General features: G+C 38.9%; 1 protein-coding gene across 1 annotated transcript in view; it reads right to left on the bottom strand.

Annotated features, from left to right (window-relative positions):
• Positions 1-2,684: 2,684 nt before the first annotated feature.
• cplx1 (complexin 1) overlaps positions 2,685-17,784 on the bottom strand; it is a 92,684-nt gene continuing 77,584 nt past the window's right edge. The window contains exons 3-4 of the mRNA XM_084719773.1: positions 16,751-16,926; positions 2,685-7,202 (exon numbers count right to left, since the gene is read on the bottom strand). Coding sequence (XP_084575899.1) covers positions 7,008-7,202; positions 16,751-16,926 — 371 coding nt within the window. The 3' untranslated portion in view covers positions 2,685-7,007. The remainder of the gene's footprint in view (positions 7,203-16,750; positions 16,927-17,784) is intronic.

Raw genomic sequence — 17,784 nt, 5'->3', positions numbered from 1 at the left:
TTAGTAGTCATTTAGCAGCCATTAACACAACTAGTATGCACTACATTTAAATTGACATTACATCAGTCCAGTAACTGTTGGAATTACATTTTCTACAGGGCAGACTTTGAGTTCAATGCCAAACCAGGTAGTGATGTGTATTAAAGGGACAATTTTACACAGGTCACTCAGCCTCCATGCAAAGCCTGCATTCATTTTTGTAGGTGTTGAGTTTGAAAGATGCTGCAATTTACTATGCAGGTAGGGTCTGAGAATTTACATCATTTAGTTGCATTATGGGGATTGTAGGATCCAGGGTTTGATACATTAAAAATTTGTATCTCACTGCCCCTGCTGTATGAATCTTATTTATTTTTTTATAGATCAGTCTGTAAGTCTGTTTTCATTCATTGTTGTTTTCCACGGAGGTCGTCATGTTTCTACAGTAGCCCAGAACAGACAAACCAAACACTGGCTGTAGATATCGCCTTTTGCATTTTGTGTGAGTTTCATATGAAATGCAGGTTCTCTTAAATACTTGGAAGGGGAGGGTGAGGCAAGTAGATGCCACTAAATCTGAAACACAGAATCTCTCACAGGTGGACCAACTTTATTTAAGTGCCACACTAAATTGCTGACACAATGACACCAACTTTTTAAATATTTAACAGTCATACAGAACTTTTCCGACCTTAATTAAGTTTTTTAGTTTCCTACCCATATCTATATATTAATTACACTGAAGCTGCTATTCATGTCAACTGAATGAATAATTGCTTAAACAACTATTTGCACTAAATGTTCAAAAACAGACAAATGAGGTGTTTTAGTCTATTATAACACCAGGATAACAGAGAAATGAAAAAGGCACTGAAGCATGTTTCTTAGAATGGTTGAAAGTCTTCCTTCTTTAACTTGAGTCTGAGGAAGTTGTCAAGATTTTGTTTATAGTTTCATTTGTAGGTGTAATGCCCAGAGGTAGAATTAAATACAAGATTTATAGCTTTTAATTAGGTAAAGCTAGGAGGTTGTACTTAAAGGGATAGTTTGGATTATTTAATGTGAGGTCGTATGAGGTACTTATCAATAGTCACTGTGTTATCTACACTAAATGCCAATATGCACGCCCAAAGTTAGGACAGGCAGAGAGTTTGTTGTTGTTGTTGTTGTTAGTTTGTTTGTGTTATAGTGACTTCAGTGTTTTAAAACAGTAGTTCAGATTCAGCAAAGTCACGCAATAATTCAAACAAACTGACAGATAGAAGCAGTGGTAGACCAGCAACCCCTGTGTCCCATGAGGCTAAACTTAATGATTTTGCCTATGGTGTTTGGTGGCTGTGAAGAGAGCAACATTTGGTTTATTTAACAGGGGTTTCCTATCAGAAAAGGCTGCCTGACAGTAAAGTTAAGTGATAAAAAATATTCTAAATATAGTGTACACTAAAAAAAAAGTCCCTCCTAACTGGTACTGTGCTGAACAGCATCTGGTGTAGCTAATAAACTGACAATAGATAAGTACCTCATACAACCCCACACCAAATAATGTGGACTTTAATGGTCAAACTTTGCATTACTGCTCTTGCCTGTATTATGGCACCATGTTAATAATAAGAGTGTCTGGGATGGAGGTATCTCTGTTGGAGAACTGGCAGAGCATGAATCACTCAACATCTGTTGCAACAGTGAAGAAGATGATTTTGTTTCCCCCCCCGCTCCGCAAACCACATGTGCTTATTCAAGCACGATAGCACACCACCAAGTTGTCTCATGTCTCAGGCGAATAAAAATTATTATTTATGTACCATCCAAACCACTAAATAAATGAATGTCTTCAATAATTCATTTTTTTAAACAAGTAGTGCCATTTTGCAAAAACACAGCAGCACTGCAAATAAGATTGACATGGCAGGTAACCTTTAAAAGTGAAATTCACCAGTGTATGAGTGGAGGGTAAATAAAACGACAAGCTTTGCACTGTGTATGCTGAGAGGTGATGCCAGCAACCTTTTGAAAGGACCTCATTTATAATCCAAACCGAAACTCAAGCGAGCAAAATGTCAAAGCATCACAATCAATTAATTTCGCTTCAATGTCGGCCTCCTCCTTGTGCTGGAATTAAACCCAACTCTGAAATCATTGCCATCCCTAATCCTTGCTTGGCGTTCCTCCATTATCTTTTCAGTGGATTTGTTTGATGTAAAAGGTTTGCCGATACCGATATCACAGACCCACTTATGACAAACAAAACTGCTATGAGAGAGATGCTGTTTTGCATCTGTTTGATGTCCCTGCCGGGTTTATGACAAAACCCTCCAATCACGATTTGAACAACACAGTGCATTCTGTTTACAGCCCTTTTCGCTTTTATTGAAGAGATGTTGAAATTCCTTCGGAGGAAAAATAAAACGTAAAAAAAAGCACAACAGCCATGTTGAGATGAAAAACAAGATTGACTGACAGAAACAGCAACATGTGATATACATTGAAGGTCTTTGCACATATACTTCCTGAACGAATGCCATGCAATGGTGATATGTTTCATGACTGCAGATCAAGTCAGGGATGACGCTGCCTCCCAAACCGGAAATACACTGTACGTCACTACCACTGCTTCCATATACTGTTCTTTATTTTACACAGAAGGAGCAGTAGCCAAAGGCCTGCTGCAGCACTGTTTGAATGCAGAAACACAAGACGATGAAAAATTATATGAAATCACTTTATTCTCAGAGTGTGCGGTGATTCCATTTTTGCAGGAAAGTTACAGACTGAAATATCTGTCTAAAATGGCATGCAGTGAGGCTAACAGGTGGAGCTTTGAAACACAGAGAGGACACAAAACGATTTTAACAACAACCTTGCCTACATCGCACACCATAAGCATGCATACATTTTGTCAACAAATAGGGAGATAGAGAGAGAGAAGGAGGAGGGAGAAGGGTGAGAAGATTTTGCAGTACAAAAGAATGCACCAAATTAACATTTTTTTTGTTGTTGTTGTTTTTGTTTTTTCAAAATACCAACCACCAGAGGACAGAAACAGGACCGGCTACAGACAAGAAAAAGAAAAATACTGCACGAGAATAAGCATCTTCTCAACACGTACAGAACAGAGAAAGACAGATGCAAGGAGAGAGAAACATTAGACAGTTACATTCAAGTCACATCGAAGGAGTATTTTTTTTAAGTGGAATATTTTTCAGGCAGTTTCTTAATCATATTAATGGCTGTATGAGCGGCACAAATGAGCGACTTCCAACTGAACACTGAATTGACCCTACTTAAGTCCCACCCACTTTTGGAACCTTGGTCAACTTTATCGTTTCCTTTTTCATTTCCTGTTTCTCATAGACTACTTAGACATACTAGGCTCATCCAGACCTGCCAACACTCTGCTTTTTCTCAGGTTTCTTCCATAATTCAAGGCCATCTAGCATCCCCCTCTAGTTTTGCTTTTTCTCCCAGGAAACTCCCCTAACTGGCATGACCCTCAAGTCTTGTATGTTTGTCTGACATCACCCAAGTTGCCAGATTGTCCTTGAAACACAACAATCCACATGCTACATACAATTTCCACCCATCAGTCACCACAACCTGGCAACTTCCGACTAACAACCTGAGTCAAGGGGAGTGTGGCAGCAGGTGTCTAACTTAGCATAGCTGGCGTTCCAAAAAATCAAAATATTATTCCCCCTTTTGCACTGTAGCTAACTAGCTAGCTCATCTACATTCATCATTAGCTAGCTAGTTGCATCTGATAGTTAATATTAGCAAACAGCTAGGTAAGTAGCTAGCTTATCTACATTAATCGCTGGCCAGCTAGTTACGTCTGATAGTGTTATGCCAACATTAGCTAACAAGATGTGACTATATGTCACTTTTACAGCAACATCCTTTAACTATTTTCAAATTTTGTTTGTCTTTTCAACATAGATGAGTCTAGCACATAACATATCTAAGTACAGTAAATGAGAAAGGAGAAAGTTGACCAAGGTTCCACCAGGTACCAAGTTTGCACAACTGTTATTAGAGCACAGAGTGCAAAGACTTATTAAGGGTCAATTGGAGTCTGCTGGACGACTAGATATTGATTACGCATGACTTGGGCAGTTTGTTTGGGCAGTGGTCTATAAGCCATTACGAGCGCAATCAATTGGCATTTACAAGATGATGAATGGATTTATGATGGATGGGATGGAAATGGTGATGTGATTTCAGAGCAAACCAGTTTGGAAAAGACTCACTGGTAGCTTGAAGAACTGCACACACTGACGATGATGGTTCTGTTGCTGGGAAAGTCTTATACATGGGTTGATTGGGCAGTAATTGTAGCTTTCTGGAATATTCTTGGGCCAAACAAGAGATATGTCATTCATAAATAAAAGTTGGTTTAGGCTTGCTAGGCCCCTGGCAATGAAACTGTTCAATTTCTTATTAGCAGAGAAGGCTAATTATGCTAAGAGAAGGCTAGTTATGGTTTCTATTCAAACTTAAAGGAAGAATACCTGAGAATTTCAAAATAAAAAATAAGATATGCAGTGAAATTAAAAGAATGGAACCTCTAGTCTAAATCTATTACTACCAGCACTATTCTTTGGTTTGATTGGATGTGATGGTGGATTTGAGTGTTTCTGATGCATGGTTCTATAACTGTAAACATCGGTTGCTAACTATATGCTAACACACTGTTTGAATGGAGGCTGGCAAAGGCAGTTAACAAGAACAATAAAATCACAGAAGTTTCAATAAATATGCTCTACAGAAGACCTTACCACTCTGTGCCCTTGGCTTTTTTTTAATATATATGTTCAACATGATTACAGAGCTCACAAAGCGCTGATAAAAGGTAAATTTCCCTCATCTATGCCACAGGAATGCACAAGTTCAGAATTTATTTCATGTTTAGCGTAATAAAAACAGTGGCAAAAGCTGGTTTAGAAAACCTTAATCACGCCTACAGCTACTGTGCACATGTGAATCACAAAAACATTTTCTAACAAAATTTTATCACAAGATTTAACTGATCTCTGCTAATTGCACATCTATGCTTTCCCTTAAATGTAATGTGGGATTTTTTTTTCTGTACATGGCAGCTAAAATAACTCTTTATATGTATATTCGATTCATTCTAGTGTCTATTATCGGGTTATAACAACATCAAATTTAAGTTATTCGTTGTGATGTACTTGTAGGCTAACAAAGGCATCGACTGAGGTCTACTGTAAATATCGAACTTGGAGCGTTACCAGCACGAGTCTGGTGGAATGTCTGAAATATCTGGAATGTTTTAACAAGACACTGTGGAATGAAAGAGAAATAAATCATAAAAAAAACAAGGCATATGGAGAAACATTTGATTTTATCCCTTTAAATTTGTGCCATTATATTCTCCAGCAGGACTGGACTGGACTAGACTGGGCAGGTAAACGGTTTCTGTTGTACGGTCATGCAGGGCTCATTTCATCTCATGCCTGTGTTTGTAGGCTATTGTCGATATCTGCAGTTTGATTTGCCTTTTGGTTTTCGGTTTTGAACACAAGTCCTGGTTGTGCTCGCCGTTCTGTATTATATGACTGAACGTTTTTTTTTACGACACGGAACAAATCATCCCACCTTCCCCCTGTTCTCTATTTTAATCAAACATGTCTGACCTACGAAGTTTCCACTGTCACTATGCAGACACACATCTGTGCCTTTAACATCGACTAACACATTAAGGAGTAAGTCTAAACACACAACAATGAAGATTGTCTGTTATTGCTGATTTGGGACTTTCACTCCCATCAGTTAAACCAACGGACACAGGACAACTTCATTTCGAACAATATATTGCACTATTGTCACTGTCTGTTCACATATAGTGTGTTCACAACATTGTTGTGTTTGTGAAGTTTCTTCTTTTTTTTCATTTTTTTTTACAAAAATTGATGGGAATGTCAACAAATTAAAAGGCTGGTCTAAAATGCACATGTCCTACTGCAAAAGCAGAGCGAACGACACCTGCCACAGGACATAAAAACAGAATATTCAAATCACAAACATATATAGCAAGTGAATTTATAGTAAGAATTTCATCTAACTGCTTTGAGACAAACTTCATGTATGGAGAACATTTATAGTTTTCCCCATGGAAGAACATTTCAGACACAAAGTCAGTTGTCGCCTACTGTATATGGCGGACAAGATGTCAATTAAATAAAAATGGAAAACCAGTTATTGCCTCAAATATCAATGTATTTTGCTTTATCATAACAAATGAAATGGTATCCATGTGTGCACGTCACTTCACAAAAGTTTACTGCATGCTTAAAAAAAAGGAAACAAAACAAGAAAAAAACGTGTCATTTCAAATGAGTTCCTTCGCTTTCTGGTTTTACAGGTGCTGTTTAGACTCTGCCTGTGCCTTTTATTACACATTCACAATAAACCAATGAGAACATGAGGGACAGTTTATGGGGTGAATCCTCACAACCGAGAACTAATAAAAATGCAGTTATTTATATACACTGTATGTATCAAATATTAGCAAGAACAAAACAGGAAAATTCAATCAAATTTTGATATGATTTGGATAATTTCTTAAACGTTAAAAATATGGCTTATACTCTTAGTTATCTTGTTATATGTCACATTTCACTCTTATATAGTTCTCTTTTTTTATAACCCGAGGCTATTTACAAACAAAAAGGGTGGATGATGGGTGATATCTGGTCGTATTCTAAGTGCTTGACATGTTGGAAACATGGCATAAGATTTGCCTTGATGTAAAGATCTGTGTAGGTGTTACATACTTTTAAATATAACCACAGGTTATCAAGAAAGATGCTCTGAAGAGGAGATTAAAAAGTAAGTATCACCATCAGAGATCAGATATTTAAAATCAAGGGCAAAGTCATGGCACGTTGCTCTAATCCAGGACACTTAGAAGTTGAAAGGGTGGGAGGGTGAGAGGGTTGAAGAAAGGTACGGCATTAGTCTTGGTTAGATGAACGTTGTAAGAAGTTAATCATATTTCACCCAAAACACTGTTACTTTTTATTGAACATATCCATGAGCGGGGTCGGGATAAACTTCATGACCGTATCCACGATGCTTTCCTCTTCCTCCTCGTCACCGCAGCCAGTGGGTACCGCCTTCTTCGGACGGGTGAGGCTGCCCTCGGAGGCCTGCTCCATTGCAGCCGCTGCCTCGGCTTCCTTCTCCTCCTTCTTCTTGATGCCATACTAAGGAAAGAGAGACAGAAAAACGGACGATCTTAAGCCCCAGTCGGTTGGGATTTATTTCTCCAAGGGGTCATGCACATTACATTTGTGAGACCTGGAATTATGGTGTGTCCAAACAGAAAGCAAACCAATTTTTTTGCGCAACAAGATTATGAGATTCACATCATCTTTGCATTCACTTAAGCAGAGTGTTGTGTGGGTAAGACCAGTCAAGGCGGACAGGAATGAGTACTGCCAGTGTGTGTATGATTTGCCCAGGGCTGGTGACAAATCTTTGGTATGTGGTGAGGAAGGACCAAAACACCTGGAGCGTTTTACCGGTGGGAGTAAAACGGTGATTATTTTCACTCTTCTGGCTCGCAGGGAGCCACAGAGGTGCCGACCGCCACTGTATAATGGAATTAGTCTCTCCGTCCGTGTTGACTGCTGACTGGAGGGGAAATGTACTTTACTTCATGATTGTACAGAGAGGAGGTGGAAAAAGAAGCGAGACTGGAGGGAAATAACAGAACTGGAGTCTCTGGTTGGTGCTGAGATCAGTCAGATACAGACTGAACAGAGACGCACTCCCTTGGTGTCTGCCGTTTCTCGCTTTCTTGCAGCTAATGTATCGTGGCTGTTTGGATCTAGGCTATACAAATTATACTCAGGTCAAACAAATGCAATTAACCCAAATAAACACAAATGATCCCAAGAAGGTCAAACTTGTGCGAGTCACAGGAGGTGAAAATTTGCATCACTTTCTGTGTGAATGCACCATTAGGGTTAGCATTTTAAACAAACTTAGAAATAGTTAAGCATCTTGGATTATTTGCTTTATTGGTGAGATTTAGCTGAGATGATTGAGACCAGTGATACAGTCTATTACTTTTGGGACATACAGATGCAGCAACTGCCCCCAGTGCAAATTCAAACACAAACCCACAACCTTCAATCACCCACGCACACAAAAATCTTTTGACATTAAAGGTATGATCACCTCTAACATTAATAATATTATTTCTATGCTCAAGTACCGTGTGGCTTGGCCCCTATTGGTAAAATGACTGACAACTGAAACTAAAAACTTCAGAACATAGATCCAGTATTCTCAAGCATGACACCAGAAGCCCATTGGCATTGCAAACTACTGAAAACTAAGCTCCTCAGTAGGAATGGAATATTAAATAGATCTCCTGATGGATTGTAACTCAGTGCACTCTCCATGGATCAGCCCTCAGTTTGCTTGCACTTGAACAACAGTAAACCACTTATCGCAATGAACTGCAGTCAGTTTGTTCCCTCTGATTTTTTAAAATTAGTTCAGTCAGACAGCAGAACATAGAGTTTGGCATCTGGGCTTCGACCTCATCACTCTTTGCAGATTATGTTTACGTAGAGATATAAAGGAGTGATGAACACATATCTTGGACCCCCCTGTCGGAGCCTGCATTGGTGGGGCTGAATGAACAGGCGGTGACGCTGTTGCAGGGCAGCAATGGCACTGACAGGCAGAGGGAGAGATGGCAGGTTTTAGCGGTTTAAATAGAACGCCAGATTGGAAGGGTGCGTTTGGTATGTGTGAGGTCTGTTACACATGATTGTGATGCAGCTAAAGTTGACTGCCTGAACTACCTCGCAGGCATCGCTGAATTTCTTTGGATATTAAGAAAAGTATGCTTTGGAAGACCTGAAGACTTTTTGCCCATCTGAATGTTTTTTTTTCCAACAACAGTCCCTTTTATATTTTTTAGTTAGACATTTTTTAGTTATTTAGTTTGACACTTCCATGTGTCATTATTACCCTGCCACAATCTAATAAAAATCTTAAATTAATTCTATAAAATTAATAATAAATAAAAAAAAGAAAAGAAAAGAAAAAAAGGAATAAAAAAGAAATAAAATTAATTCTTAATCTTAAATCTTCCTCTAGCCAGGCCCCTAAATCTAACCATTGTAGATATTTCTCGATTCAATGAGAAACTGTAAATTGCAGATATGAGGCACCATGAAAAAAGTGTGATGTCCTTGTAAGTTAAACACTAAATGGTTTCTATCTTTAGAATAAATGTGGAGACCACTTGAAAAGTACGCAGGGAGCCTAGTGCTCACTCTGTGCTGTGCTGGAGAAACTGATAAGACCTCAAACTGTGGCCATTTGTACTCTAAAAAATAGAGATGCATGAGGCGTGACATGATCATTTCATGCATTTGAGGTAAACTGGCTGAAAATGATTACTTACATTTCTTCATTTGCATGAATTAGCTTCAGACTACTTCCTCATGAAGTTTAAGCACAGCACACTGTAGCTTTTTGGGTCTGCATGCACAGCAATTACAATCAATTTCTGCAATTAGAGTTGGGACTGTGCAGAAATTTGTTTCAAGCGTGTGCTTGTGCTTGGGAGTATACAAAGGCGTTTTAAGTGCTGCTTGGTCTAATTTGACCTTCCAGGATTTTTTACATACCAACTACAGCATCACTGTAGGTGTAATCGACAATGCTCATGATTAGCTTACAAAGAAACAGACTTCTATTCAATCAAGAGTGTGTTTAGAAAACAAAGAGCTCAACATTGCCATTTAAACTAAAACATTTGAAAGAACAATTTTAGCAATTTTAGAAATCTCAGTGTAATTCTTAGCAAATGTGAAAAAGAAAAAAAAAAAAAAACACTGATAAGGACCATGAGATACAGTTGAAAGCTCTGGGGAAACCTTTACGTGCTCGGCAGGTGAATAGAAATATGAAGACCTATGATATGACAACTGGATAAACTCCATATGCTGAGGAAGGGCTTAGAAAAGCTACTAAACTGAACCTGTGCTTCCAGGAGCAACAATTAACTTCTCGTGTTAAAAAAAATAACCAGGCCTGGGAAGCAGAAAAGTCTGTGAGCTCATGTTTTATTTGTTCTGGCAGAAACATCTGATCCACCTCCTGTTGAGACAGATTTCCAGCTGACCTGGCCCTGATCGGGCCAATCACCACCATTTATCTATTATTGGAGAGGTTTACACAAAATAACCAAGCTGGCTGGGAGAGGGAGGACAAAATCTAAATGCTTTTGGAGAGTTTTATTTTGGTTTTGCTTGTTTCTGTACTTTTAAAAAGAGTGTTTTATGTTGACCTATGAGGTAAATTTACTGTTTTTGATAATGGAGTCTGGTGTTAGCTTTGAAAGGGGTGATATAATGGCTGCAAAAAGGATCTTAGGTCTTTCTCTGTGGGGATAATTTCCATAATGTTGTGAGACACTTAGAATTACATTCTGAGCCTGTCAGTGGCAAAAGCAAGCACCTGGACGTATTTCGACAGGCATAGTTGCCACCAAAGATTATGTTGCAGCCATTGCAGCATCTTTTCCAGCTGTTGGGGACACAATCTACTGGACCAATAACAAAACTTGATGTACCTGATAGTCAGTTAGACACCAAAATATGTAATCGGCATATGAATACATCAACATCACGGCTCATCTCTGCGACCTGTAGTCTCATTTTTGTTGGTTACTGCTGTCTCACATGTTTCATTGGCTTCAGTGGTTATTTGTCTATCTGGTTATTTCCAGAGCCATTTTTGCCTGTGCTCATTGACAACAGCCTTTGGAAATTTAAAATGATATTAGAGGCTCCGGACTAATTCACATTTATGAATTGGTCTGGCGATGCCAGGTTAATGAGGCTGGTATTTTGAAGATAAAAGGTTTTTGCACAATGAAAACAACTTGAAACAAGTCTGGACAGGCAATTTATCACTAATGCTTCATGTCAGCTTTAACACTGCCTTCTTAATTGAACTTGAAGCTTTTATTAATCTGAAGAAATGGAGAATGGATGATATTAATTCTAGCTTCAAGATAATGGGAAACCGGCATCTTGTCAGCTTTTGTTTTGGTGTAAAGGTTCTGGATCCATGTCCACTGTTACTTACAAGTTTAATTTCAGTGTATATGTGCTCCTAGTTTGAGAAAAATCAACACAGTTGGACTGTGAGGAAAAGGTTGCAGGGCACAGGGAGGTCAACTGGCTGAGAGATGGTTGATCTTGAGGCAGAGATGCGGAAAATGAGCTGCACTCCTCCTGACCTTTTTACTGCCCTCCCAGGCACACGTTAATGTGATTCTGAAGCAATAAATATCTTAAAGGCAGACTACTAGTGTCTATTTCCGCTGTGAAGATTTGGACGGGGGGTTGGGGGGTGACTTTGTGTGTCATTTTAGAGTGGAGCACTAGGGTTGTTCAGGGACCAACAAACCGCCCCGCCATCTTTTTTGCCATCATTCACATTTGTTTACCACTTACTGAAGGAGCGATATGTAGCAACTCCACATCCAACAATGACTACAGCAGTCAAAATAGCAAGCTGGAGCCATAAACTGTAAATTAAATAGATTCTGATCCTATTTAATACACGGTCTATGGTTGAAGTAAGCGGTTTCTCCCCACCCCTTCCTCTCCAGATGTGAGGAAGCTCAGGCAGGCTGCAGGAACACTGCAGGAGTGCAAGATGATCGCACCATTATAGATTGACAATAACAAGCGACGACAAGTCCTACACTGTAAGTTAATCAGCTGTCCATAATTGACTGTCAATGTAAAACTAAGCCTGCTATCTTGAATTGAATTTAATTTAAACACTACTTAATGTAAAACGATCTAATTACAGCAGTTATTCCAGAGGACACCACAGCTGTAGAAATATTTTCCCCTTAAACGTATCAAACTCCATAATATCTTCTGTTATAACTAAACCATCATTTTGTCAAGCGTTGATATTTCTAAGAAATGCCTCTAAGGAAACAAGGAGACATTCTGTAAGGTGTGAGTGATGGGACAAAGTCTTATAATAAAATAAATGGTAAATAAATACAAAATAAACAGATGAATATTTGTAATGGAAGACTTTCAAGGCCAAAGCACGCTGACAAATAAAGGCAGTATGCTGGCAGTTTGACAGTTGCTTTAATTCTGTTGTAATATTTCACTCAACACTGGATTTGAAGAATCCTTCCTGCAGCCAGCGAGGCTCTCTGGGCTTCTTCTCTTCTAAGTTCTTCATCCCCTGTCAGCTAATAAGACACTACTTTGTGATCCTTAGTCTTACAGGGCAAATCCTTTTCCCTGAGAACGCTGCATCAGCAATAAAAGCCAAGTCAGACAGTGCAGAAAAAAAAATGATGCTCTTATAACATTTAAATCAATGTGGGACAAAAATCAGTCAGCAGGAGGCTACAGCAAATAAAACTATCAGTGGAAGACAGAGTGGAGATTACATCTAATACTCCAACTGATCTTCATCCTTGGCATGTTTATGGCTCCAACTGCAGATCAGTTAAAATAGCCTAATTCCCATGACATGAATGCTTTTATTTTAATATACACATGGTTCCTGCTTGTAAATTATTGACTTTATTATTCAAAAATGAGATGAGAGTCCGGATACTCCAACATGGAGATAATTATAATGTATTTAAATTCTAAAAACGAAAGCTTTTAGATTAACTTTTCTAAAAAAACAGCTATTCTGAATGAGCATTTTAATTTATGTGTGGGTGGGTGGACATACAGTAAAAATGACATTTTTTATGTATACTGAACAAATGTGCATAGCAGCATTTATATTCATTAAATAGGTTGAACTGGTATAGACTTGTTTCCCATTGAAACCAGTGGTCCAGGTCCCTTCTTGGACAAGTGTTGACTGTGTTGAAATCTGTCAACATGGTAGACCATCTAAAATGTCTTGACTGGATGTATTACCATGACATTTTGTGATTCATGGCCCCCATAGGATGAATCCTAATGACTTTGGTAACCATGTGACTTTTCCTCAAGCACCGCCATTAGGTTGACATTTTTAATTCTGCTACTACTTAATGGATTCATATCATTAAATTTGGCACAGACAGTCACGTCCCCCTCAGGATGAATTATAATCACTTTGATGATTGTCTGACTTTTCCTCCTGCACCATCATCAGGCCATAAAATTTAATTTGTCCAATACTTTGATGTATGACTAGCCTGGCATCGCCAGACTAATCCCCACGGTTCATTTTTCATTTTCAAGAAACACTGTCAACACCTGCAGACCAAAATTCTTTGGGATGCACTTGGATAGACAACCAATTCCATCAATGAGACATGACCCAGAACCAATCAGAGCAATAAAACATGACCTACAACCAATAAGAGCAATGAAATGATGTGTGATTGGTTCATTTCCATTAGGGCACATAGTGGCAGTTACCTGGTTGCAATCTTTCTCATATTACAGATAACCAGTACACTAAAATACATTTCTGATAACATTGTAGATGAGAAATAGGCAATGTAGTAACTCTTGATTATTATCTGACCAACACTGCCTAGTTTTACAGTTTAACAGAGTTTTGGGAGCCTTTGTTTGAAAGCATGACACAAAATGGTGGCCACTTGGTTGTAATCTTTCTTGTATTGCAGCTAAACAGTACACTAAAATATGTTTCTGATAACATTTTAGGCAAGAAATAAGCAACGTAGTAACATAATCTTGATCCATATTTGTCTCATTTGACAATTTGATCTGAGGTTCATGAGTCTGAGGTATTGTGCTGCTGGCCGGGCACAATTAGATATGCCTACAATCAAGCTGAGCGGCTAATGCAACTTTTCAAATCTGGACTGGTAACGCTGATTTTACCTGCCACAGCAATTGAAAAATGAGCTTGGCAGATTTGTCCATTTTCCAGCCTAATTTACAACCAAATACCTGCAAAACTAATGACATTCCCCTCAGCTTTACCTTTTAGTACTAACTGGCAAATGTTAGCATGGTGTCGACTCTTGTTATTACTTACACATGATCATTAGCTTTCCTTTACTTTAACCAAGTTCTTTGGCTTAATATTGATTGTACATTAACCAAACAGTACTCAAGCTGCCACATTTGGCAAATGTAGGAATAACTCATTGAAAAACATCCAAGGAGACATAATTTTCCTTCCAAACCTCTACCAATTAATGCAAAATAGTTGTTAATCAGAGTGCCAGCTGATCATGAAGAGGAGATATCATGGTTATTCATCCTTTGGCTTAAAGTCAATAACACAATTCTGCAAAATTTGGTAAAGATAGAAAAAATTAGCTGAATGATTGAAGGCACTTTTACATAAGATCTGAGAACTGAAATCATATGTCTTAGTTCAACGCCAAAAATATTTCTTTCTGATTTCATGACAGAAACAAAACATCGGTGTGATTGGTTGATGATATCTCCTCTGTATCTCCTTCTGCTCCCTTGTTTGTTCTCCGTGTTCCCTCCATGCTGCTCTGTTTGGTTCTCTCGCTGTCTGTCTTAGTCGGCCTCTCTCTCGTGCTCAGACTTGTTCCACAGCAACTAAGGCCCGCATCAGTTGAAGTGAAGACAGTCACGCTTCGTCAGCCCCTCTCCACTCGCTATAATCAAACACTTTCCAAAGATATGCTGTCACATCGCTCCGTCTCCCTCCCCTCTATTCTTCAACAATTGTTCCAAAACTAAAGAAATGCTGGGACTCAGTGGAGTGCAGAGCTGATCTGCAAACTCCAAAGAAAGCTTCACAAGGGCTGCACATGGAAAACTTTTGAACTAAGCTTGAGAGCCCTCAAAGAGTGACAAGAGTCAAATATTCAATGAAATATTAGCAATGTCAAGATGAATATTTGACTGCAAGCTGCAGACACTTTGATAAACTCATGCTTACTATTTAATTCATTGGTAATAAAATGTTAATTGATGTATCAAAGACAAGATGGTTGTGGCGAGACAAAAAAAGGGTCAATAAGAAGCTTTGAAAATGGAATTTCATCACCAAGGAATCCTTGCACACTTATGTTGACTGACCAGCCTACAATGGTTTAAAGGGACAGTTCACCTGCATCAAAAATACATATTTTTCCTCTTACCTGTAGTGCTATAGATATTTTTGATCTGACCTGCAGAGTTTTGGAAATAAACGTAAAGCTCTGCCTTCTCTTGAATATCATGGAACTAGATGGTACTCAGTTTGTAGAGCTCAAAGTGCTAAATAAAATACATTTGAAAAACTCAATGGCAATCATAGGAACCATTTTCTTTCTACCAAACTACACCGTACTGCGCATCGGTGAGCGTGCATCTACTCATGGATGAGGGGATCATGCTTGTGACAAGATGTAGGATGTAACAATTAATGGCGTCCTCCTTGGCTGAACTATAACCTCTCTTCCATGAATACATGCACACTTTCATCTGCAGTTGGCAGGTGTAGTTTGGCTGAAAGAAAACAATTCATCTGTGAAACTTTTCAATTTTATTTAGTTTTTTTTTTTTTTTTTTGGCACTTTGAGCATCACAAACCGGGTCCCATCTAGTTACATTATATTTGAGAGAAAGCAGACATGTTTCAAGCCAGTTTTTACAAAATGCACAATCAACAATAATGTAGTTGGAGAAATAACACTACAGATAAGAGGAACGATATGTATTTTTGGTTTAGGGTTGAACTGCAAACTAAATGTATGAGAGAGGGGAATGATCTAATCTGGGTTCGTCCAACTTTTTCTGAATTAGGCGTACAGTAGGAGCAATGCAGTTTCCTGCCTGTTAAGTTCTTTTGCAACTATTTTACATTGGCTAGAACATAGACATACAACAGGCAGAACATACGAGATCCTCTCTGCATCACAGAGAACCTCAGTGTAGAGTCTGGAAATGTTGCTTTTGAGTTTTTGAAATGAACTGAAATTGTTCTTGAGTGCTGGCATAAACGTCAGAGGTAGGCCATCTGCTGGACAGGAACTAAGTAAGTACTATAGATGTAATCCGGGCGACATTCAGGGTTCAGTATGGTCTCACTTAAAAGTAGAGCAGAAAGTGTGATGAATCATACAAATGGGGATAACAGTGCACACTTTTGGAAAAGGCAGAGAGCCGCTTCTGGGACGTGGTGCTGGTGGAATCACAATTTTATCCTTATATAAACTGTCCTCTAATAATTAATTACTTCATTTACTCATATATATATGAATGCCTGCAAGTGTGTGCAGTCTTATAATGTAATTTGTTTCTCCTTCTCTTTGCTATTCATTACTGATGGATTTGGGTATACACTGGAGAGTGCTGTGATCAAGGCTCTGTAAAGAGTTTTTGCACCTCTCCATCACATTTTTTCTGTTTATGTGTATATCGAGTTGTATTTTGTTATATGTGTGAACAATCTAATGATATGTACCTTAAATATTTACATAATGTTTTGGTTTCACGTGGTACAGACTACCCTGGCATGCAGACTACCCCCAAGGCCCATGTTTGTTTGACCCATCCATCCCCTCCACCTCCTCCATATGTGGACTTTTTCTCTCTTTATACTTCATAACCTGACACATGGATTTACACTGAAGTAACTTGAAAGCCTGGTGTGTCTCATACAGATGCAAGAATGCACCTTGTGAATGAGAACAGACTGGGCCTACACATACTCCAGGGAATAAACAAGGAAGTAACCATTCTTGCAAACAACAATGGTGCCTTTGTTGTTGCGCTTTGTTATTACTTTTTTTTTTTACCTTATCCCTGATGCCCTGTCGGATGTTTTCTCTCTCTGCCTCCATTTTTGCATATTTGGCCTTCCTCTCCTCCTCCTGTTGCCTCAGTGCCTCTTGCCTTTCTTCTTCTTTTTTCTGAGCATCGGGATCCTTCTCCTCCTCCCCACCAAGCATCTTGCCCATGTCTTTGGTGGCCCCTGTGTTGTGGTGACAGAGAGAGAGAGGAGAGAAAATTGATAAATGAAACAAATGTCAAGCAGAAATCTTTTAACAAGACACTGGCAATTGGAAGTAATTGCACATAATAGATCTCAGCTATCGGCTGTTGCCAAGCATTTGATGTGAAGAGTGGTACATCTAAGATTTGGGTAATTCAATAGACATCGCTTTGTATTTCGAACCTCTTCCACGCCAGCGAAAGAGTGGCTCAATCTGCTCTCGACTGAACCAAAGACAAAAGTGTCAGACAACAGAGGGAACAAGAGGTGAACGCCACGAACAAGAGCTTGAGATAAAAGGCACTGCAATAAATTATTAGCAATTCTCTTGATTGCCTTTTGTGTCGCCCACTGTGGCCTTTGCTATCTCCAACAGGAATTTACATCCCCATGCAAAGCTTCCACTTAGACCATAGGTCAAGGCCTTAGAACAAAAGGCTTTGAGTGCTGTTGAAAGGATCATACTAAACAGACACTGGGGCTCCCTCTGCTACCAATCCCATCTCCTTTCTGTCTTTGTTAGATATGCTAAACAAGAGATCAAGAGATCACGTGGTGAAAAGATATTTCATATTAAAGCTCATGTTTATTACAGCTGGTCTGAATGTTGTAGCACTGACTTTTGTGTTCCTTATTTGATCGCTTTTAATGCTAATGATTTTGGAAATTAAGCATCTCCCGCCATTGCACTGCCAAAACTTGCCAAAAAGCCATCCTAATTAAGTTCTCTTGCTTATGAAGCGTATTTAAAATGGCCGCAGGCACTGGCAAAGCTGTCTCAGGCACTGACATCCTCCTGCATCTTCTTCTTTGGTCTGTGTGGAGCATCTGGTGAGA

This window comes from Lutjanus erythropterus, chromosome 5, assembly GCF_056507025.1.
Source record: "Lutjanus erythropterus isolate fLutEry1 chromosome 5, fLutEry1.hap2, whole genome shotgun sequence".
Classification (NCBI taxonomy): Eukaryota; Metazoa; Chordata; class Actinopteri; order Lutjaniformes; family Lutjanidae; genus Lutjanus; species Lutjanus erythropterus.
This window is presented reverse-complemented; position numbering and strand designations above follow the sequence as displayed.